This window comes from Oncorhynchus masou, unplaced genomic scaffold (genome assembly GCF_036934945.1).
Source record: "Oncorhynchus masou masou isolate Uvic2021 unplaced genomic scaffold, UVic_Omas_1.1 unplaced_scaffold_4623, whole genome shotgun sequence".
Lineage (NCBI taxonomy): Eukaryota > Metazoa > Chordata > Actinopteri > Salmoniformes > Salmonidae > Oncorhynchus > Oncorhynchus masou.
Window position 1 is genome coordinate 11,919 of NW_027011019.1, and position 8,151 is coordinate 20,069.

The 8,151-nt window shown below is 43.7% G+C and overlaps 1 protein-coding gene across 1 annotated transcript; it reads right to left on the bottom strand.

Moving 5' to 3' along the window:
- Nucleotides 1–399: 399 nt before the first annotated feature.
- Nucleotides 400–7,143, bottom strand: LOC135535230 (transmembrane and immunoglobulin domain-containing protein 1-like). The gene is made up of 6 exons (XM_064961925.1): nt 6,913–7,143; nt 3,261–3,346; nt 1,851–2,123; nt 1,362–1,646; nt 962–1,074; nt 400–633 (listed from the first exon to the last, which is right to left on the bottom strand). The coding sequence occupies exons 2-6, from the start codon at nt 3,322–3,324 to the stop codon at nt 622–624; spliced, it is 747 nt and encodes a 248-aa protein (XP_064817997.1). The 5' UTR covers nt 3,325–3,346; nt 6,913–7,143; the 3' UTR covers nt 400–621.
- Between the last annotated feature and the right edge of the window lie 1,008 nt (nt 7,144–8,151).

An 8,151-nucleotide genomic window follows, 5' to 3' on the forward strand; every position in this document is an offset into this window, starting at 1 on the left:
AACACTGACTGTCTGACTCAGAGGTCACAGTTCAGCCTTGCTAGCCTGGAACACAGAGGAACCACACAATACTTCACCATAGATCAGCACCTAATTCCTCCGCCCAGTCATCTCCACCCTGGTACAAATAACCCCTGGCAGCTGTACACCATGGAATGTAGTTACCCTGGCCCCTCCAGAGCACCACTCTGGCCCCTCCTGGCCCTTCCAGAGCACCACTCTGGCCCCTCCTGGCCCCCCAGAGCACCACTCTGGCCCCTCCAGAGCAACACTCTGGCCCCTCCTGGCCCCTCCAGAGCACCACTCTGGCCCCTCCTGACCCCTCCAGAGCACCACGCTGGCCACTCCTGGCCCCTCCAGAGCACATCAACGACACAGTATCATATCGAACAGACTGGGTTAAATATATGAATGAGTTTCTCTTTAATTTGAAGTAGAAATACAATATTTTCATATCACAACAGTAGATTATATCAGTGAAATCAGTCATACAGTACATCCCAACAGCTATTCATCAGTATAGAACACCTCATGGTTTCCCTCTGTTCAATGGAGTGGATTCATGGCCATATTCTCTGATCTTATTGGCTGTGGTCGGAGCTGTGGCGGGCTCAGATCCTCCTACTTGCAGCACTGTGAGGAAACAGGAAACAGAATCAGAGTGTCAGGAAGTGGGGTGTTATGTTATCTCTGTCTTTGTGTGTTTTGTGTTTTGGTTTTACTATCCTTGTTGTTACCAGAAGGGTAGTAAACACAAGAACAATTTGGACATGTGACGACATTTCACCAGTCCTCACAAAAAGGTTATTTTAATTTCAGGGTTAAGGTTACAATTAGGGCTACATTTGGGGTTAGGGTTAGGATTAGGTTTAGCGTTAGGGAAAATCGGATTTTGAATGGAAATCAATTGTTTGGTTCCCACAAGGACAGTAAAAAAAACATGTGTGTGTTTCTGTGTTACCTGTGTGATCCACCTCCAGCGAGAGATGATGGCGAGCAATGTGGTACAGCCTATCACCACCAGGCCTGCTATCATGGGAAAGATCAGGTCTGTCTGGAACTGAAGGGTCTTGTCTAGAGAGAGGAGAGGCAGATGGGAGGAAAGACGAAGCAGAGAAGAGAAGAGGAGAGGAGAGGAGATGCAGAGGAGAGGAGAAGCAGAGAAGAAGAGAAGCAGACAAGAGGAGAGGAGAGGTGAAGCAGAGGTGAGGGAGAGGAGAGGAGAGGAGAGGAGAGGAGAGGAGAGGGGATGAGAGGGGAGAGGAGAAAACATGATGAGAGGACATCAGGAAAGAAAGGAATTCAGGTCTGCGGCAAATGCAGAGAAGCGTTGCATTGTGGGAGCGTGACCCTTCCCTGACCTGTGACGGTGACTTCAAAAGATTTGGTGCGATTTGGGTAAATGGGCGATGACGTCACACAGCTGTAGGGACCTTGGTGTACCGCCCTGTCCACCCGGCCCACCTTCAGACGAGACGTAAAGCCGTCATTGGTCAGTAGGAAGCCGCCCTCTGATAGGTCGATGGGGTCTCCGTGCTGTTGCCATGACACCAAGACGGGGGGGTTGGCAAAGACATCACATGACAATTCCAGCTCCCTAGTCTGCTCCACCGACACCTCCTCCTTCCCAGAGTGCAACGGGGCGTCTAGGGAGCACAGGTTAGAGGTCAGTGGTAACAACGGGTCAGAGAGAGAGAGAGAGAGAGAGAGAGACAGAGAGAGAGAGACAGAGAGAGAGAGAGAGAGAGAGAGAGAGAGAGAGAGAGAGAGAGAGACAGAGACAGAGAGAGACAGAGAGAGACAGAGAGAGACAGAGAGAGAGAGAGAGGGAGAGAGAGCAAGAAACATACAGGTGACCTCCAGCTGGACTGAGGCGTTGACGCTGGCATTGTTCTTCATCTGGCAGGTAAAGATGGCGGCGTGGTCGTCGTGGGTTACGGGCGTGACACAGAGCCTGCTTCTGCCCCAGGTGTTGCCCTCTGCAATGCTGATCAGCTGACCGTTCCTCAGCCACACCAGCTCTGCCTCCTGGGGCTCAGACAGGCAGGTCAGAGACACTGTCTTCTCCAGCTCTGTATGGACAAACCCTCCACTGACTTCTGGATCTGACTTCACCTCTAATCCTGGGGAGGGAGAGGAGAGAGGGGGGAGGAAGGGAGAGGAGAGAGGGGGAGGGAGGGAGGGAGGGGGTGAGGGGGTGAGGGAGGGTCAGATGGAGGCATGGAGAGAGGGGGGAGGAAGGGAGAGGAGAGAGGGGGAGGGAGGGAGGGAGGGAGGGAGGGAGGGAGGGAGGGAGGGAGGGAGGGAGGGAGGGAGGGAGGGAGGGAGGGTCAGATGGAGGCATGGAGAGAGGGATGGAGGGGAAGGAAAGGTGGAGGGAAGAGGATAAAGAGGGGGAGGGAGAGGGAAAGGGAAGGATGGATGGAGGGAAGAGGAGAGAGAGGGGGAGGGAGAGGGAGAGGGAAAGGGAAGGATGGATGGAGGGAAGAGGAGAGAGAGGGGAGGGAGAGGGAGAGGGAAAGGGAAGGATGGATGGAGGGAAGAGGAGAGAGAGGGGGAGGGAGAGGGAGAGGGAAAGGGAAGGATGGATGGAGGGAAGAGGAGAGAGAGAGGGGGAGGGAGAGGGAGAGGGAAAGGGAAGGATGGATGGAGGGGGAAGAGGAGAGAGAGGGGGGAGGGAGAGGGAAAGGGAGGGATTGATGGAGGGAAGAGGAGAGAGAGGGGGAGGGAGAGGGAAAGGGAAAGGGACGGATGGATGGAGGGAAGAGGAGAGAGAGGGGGAGGGAGAGGGAGAGGGAAAGGGAAGGATGGATGGAGGGAAGAGGAGAGAGAGGGGGAGGGAGAGGGAGAGGGAAAGGGAAGGATGGATGGAGGGAAGAGGAGAGAGAGGGGGGAGGGAGAGGGAGAGGGAAAGGGAAGGATGGATGGAGGGAAGAGGAGAGAGGGGGAGGGAGAGGGAAAGGGAGGGATTGATGGAGGGAAGAGGAGAGAGAGGGGAGGGAGAGGGAAAGGGAAAGGGAAGGATGGATGGAGGGAAGAGGAGAGAGAGGGGGAGGGAGAGGGAAAGGGAGGGATTGACGGAGGGAAGAGGAGAGAGAGGAGGAGGGAGAGGGTTATGACTGAGGTGTAGATTGTAGAGTCACCTGAGGCTGAGAGGGGAATGATAAAGGGGAAAGAAGAGAGTTTGGAGAGGTGAGAGGTCAAGGGTCAGATGTTGAAAGATCAGGGGTGAAAGATTAGAGGTCAGAGGTCAGTCTCACCTGAGATCTGTGTGGTAAAGTAGAGCACCAGCAAGAACACACTGGCTTTCACTGACATCATCATCTTACCCAGAAGCCCACACCGCCTGGGGAGAGCAGGACACAGTGGTCAGTCTATCAGAGAGAGACTGTGGGCTGGGTGTTGACAGATACAGACTACATCTCTGGGTCTGGACCATAAAGAACTTGTTAATAAAGAATATAAACTGAATAACTGGACGTTTAAACAGACACAGCCTGTATAGTACTACAGTACATCTGAATACTGTATAGTACTACAGTACATCTGAATACTGTATAGTACTACAGTACATCTGAATACTGTATAGTACTACTGTACATCTGAATACTGTATAGTACAGTACATCTGAATACTGTATAGTACTACAGTACATCTGAATACTGTATAGTAATGTACACCTGAATATTGTATAGTAATACTGTTGATCTGAATACTGTATAGTACTACTGTACATCTGAATACTGTATAGTACTGTACACCTGAATACTCTATAGTAGTACTGTACATCTCATTACTGTATAGTACTGTACACCTGAATACTGTATAGTAATAATGTACATCTGAATACTGTATAGTACTACAGTACATCTGAATACGGTATAGTAATGTACACCCGAATATTGTATAGTAATACTGTTGATCTGAATACTGTATAGTACTACTGTACATCTGAATACTGTATAGTACTACTGTACATCTGAATATTGTATAGTAATACTGTACATCTGAATACTGTATAGTACTACTGTACATCTGAATATTGTATAGTAATACTGTACATCTGAATACTGTATAGTACTACTGTACATCTGAATACTGTATAGTACTACTGTACATCTGAATAATGTATAGTACTGTACACCTGAATACTCTATAGTAGTACTGTACATCTCATTACTGTATAGTACTGTACACCTGAATACTGTATAGTAATAATGTACATCTGATTACTGTATAGTACTGTACACCTGAATACTGTATGGTAATGTATATCTGAATACTCTATAGTACTGTATATTTGAATACTGTATAGTACTGTATATTTGAATACTGTATAGTAATACTGTACATCTGAATACTGTATAGTACTGTACATCTGAATACTGTATAGTAATACTGTACATCTGAATACTGTATAGTACTGTACATCTGAATACTGTATAGTACTGTACATCTGAATACTGTATAGTACTGTACATCTGAATACTCTATAGTAATACTGTACATCGGATTACTGTATAGTACTGTACATCTGAATACTGTATAGTACTGTACATTGGATTATTGTATAGTACTGTACATCTGAATACTGTATAGTACTGTACATCTGAATACTGTATAGTACTGTACACCTGAATACTGTATAGTAATACTGCACATCTCATTACTGTATAGTACTGTACACCTGAATACTGTATAGTAATACTGTACATCAGATTACTGTATAGTACTGTACATCTGAATACTGTATAGTACTGTACATCTGAATACTGTATAGTACTGTACATCTGAATACTGTATAGTACTGTACACCTGAATACTGTATAGTAATACTGTACATCGGATTACTGTATGGTACTGTATATCTGAATACTGTATAGTACTGTATATTTGAATACTGTATAGTACTGTACATCTGAATACTGTATAGTACTGTACATCTGAATACTGTATAGTACTGTACACCTGAATACTGTATAGTAATACTGTACATCTCATTACTGTATAGTACTGTACACCTGAATACTGTATAGTAATACTGTACATCTCATTACTGTATAGTACTGTACATCTGAATACTGTATAGTAATACTGTACATCTCATTACTGTATAGTTCTGTACATCTGAATACTGTATAGTAATACTGTACATCTCATTACTGTATAGTACTGTACACCTGAATACTGTATAGTACTACTGTACATCTGAATACTGTATAGTACTGTACATCTGAAAACTGTATAGTACTGTACACCTGAATACTGTATAGTAATACTGTACATCTCATTACTGTATAGTACTGTACACCTGAATACTGTATAGTAATATTGTACATCGGATTACTGTATAGTACTGTACATCTGAATACTGTATAGTACTGTACATCTGAATACTGTATAGTACTGTACATCGGATTACTGTATAGTACTGTACATCTGAATACTGTATGGTACTGTACATCTGAATACTGTATAGTACTGTACACCTGAATACTGTATAGTAATACTGTACATCTCATTACTGTATAGTACTGTACATCTGAATACTGTATAGTACTGTACACCTGAATACTGTATAGTAATACTGTACATCTCATTACTGTATAGTACTGTACATCTGAATACTGTATAGTACTGTACATCTGAATACTGTATAGTACTGTACACCTGAATACTGTATAGTAATACTGTACATCGGATTACTGTATAGTACTGTATATCTGAATACTGTATGGTACTGTATATTTGAATACTGTATAGTACTGTACACCTGAATACTGTATAGTAATACTGTACATCGGATTACTGTATAGTACTGTACATCTGAATACTGTATAGTACTGTACATCTGAATACTGTATAGTACTGTACACCTGAATACTGTATAGTAATACTGTACATCGGATTACTGTATAGTACTGTACATCTGAATAATGTATAGTACTGTACATCTGAATACTGTATAGTACTGTACACCTGAATACTGTATAGTACTGTACACCTGAATACTGTATAGTAATACTGTACATCGGATTACTGTATAGTACTGTATATCTGAATACTGTATAGTACTGTACATCTGAATACTGAATAGTAATACTGTTGATCTGAATACTGTGTAGTACTACAATACATGTTAATACTGTATAGTACTACAGTACATTTGAATACTGTATAGACCTACAGTACATCTGAATACTGTATAGTAATACAGTACATCTGAATACTGTATAGTACTGTACATCTGAATACTGTATTGTACTGTACATCTGAGTACTGTACAGAACTACAGTACATCTGAATACTGTACAGTACTGTACATCTGAATACTATATAGTACTGTACATCTGATTGCTCTACAGTAATGCTGTATATCTGATTACTGTTTAGCAGTATTGTAGGAGTAGGTATTTTGTAGGCTGTTGGTTACTGATTACAGTTGAATCTCATATAGACAGGTCCGCTGTGGATTTACATTTTTATTTAATTTAACTAGGTAAGTCAGTTAATTTAATTTATTTACAATGACGGCCTACCCCGGGCAAACCCGGACAATGCTGGGTCAATTGATTGCTGCCCTATGGGACTCCCAATCACAGCCAGATGTAATACAGCCTGGATTCGAACCAAGGACAGTAGCGATGCCTCTTGCACTGAGATGCAGTGCCTTAGACCACTGCATCACTTGGGAGCACAATTAATAACACATGAACTAAACACACATTTACTCTGGACAGTAAACGATGTCTTTATGTTCTGGATTAAATTATGTATTTCATTGTAACTAATTAGTCAGGAAGTAAGGATGGAGAAATTCATGTCATCTTTCAGAAAGAGGTCATATATACAGAGATAACTATTCCGCCCTGAGAGTGTAGAAGAAGCAAATATCTGGAGAGGAATACTCACAGAAAGTCCCAGAATATCAACGGTTATCTAATGTTGCCTTGTTAGTCTTGTGTTAGTTTCCTGTAGGTTGTGTCTAGAGTATGTATCTGTAGGTTGTAGAGGTCTGACTGATCCCTATGAAGACTTTATATCATGGAATTTATAGCCTTTACCAGAATTACTCTCTCTCTCTTTCACTCTCTCTGTCTCTCTCTCTTTCACTCTCTCTGTCTCTCTCTCTTTCTGTCTCTCTCTCTCTCTTTCACTCTCACTCTCTCTCTTTCTGTCTCTCTCTCTCTCTTTCACTGTCTCTCTCTCTCTCTCTCTTTCTTTGTCTCTCTCTCTTTCACTCTCTCTGTCTCTCTCTCTTTCACTCTCTCTGTCTCTCTCTCTCTCTTTCACTCTCACTCTCTCTCTTTCTCTGTCTCTCTCTCTCTCTCTCTCTGTCTCTCTCTCTCTTTGTCTCTCTTTCTCTCTCTCTCTCTCTCTCTCTTGCTCACTCGCTCACTCACTTTATTAGCATGCGACACATCCCACTGGTCAGACGCTGGTTGAAGCAATATTGTTCCCACATCACTTAGATTTCGGCAGCTATATAAAAACAATATTAAATAAAAAAGGTGATATGAAAAGTGTCACATGCGCTGAAAACAACAAGTGTAGACCTTACTGTGAAATGCTTACTTTACAAGCCCTGAACCAACAGTGCAGTTCAAGAAGAGTTAAGAAAATATTTATCAAATAAACTAAAGTAGAAAATAATAAAAAGTAACACAATAACATAACAGTAACGAGACTATACACAGGGGGTACCGGTACAGAGTCAATGTGGAGACTATATACAGGGTGTACCGGTACAGAGTCAATGTGGAGGCTATATACAGGGGGTACTGGTACAGAGTCAATGTGGAGACTATACACTGGGGGTACCGGTACCGAGTCAGTGTGGAGACTATACACAGGGGGTAACGGTACCGAGTCAATGTGGAGGATATACACAGGGGGTACCGGTACCGAGTCAGTGTGGAGACTATACACAGGGGTACCGGTACCGAGTCAGTGTGGAGACTATACACAGGGGGTAACGGTACCGAGTCAGTGTGGAGGATATACACAGGGGTACCGGTACCGAGTCAATGTGGAGACTATACACAGGGGGTACCGGTACCGAGTCAGTGTGGAGACTATACACAGGGGGTAACGGTACCGAGTCAGTGTGGAGACTATACACAGGGGGTACCGGTACCGAGTCAGTGTGGA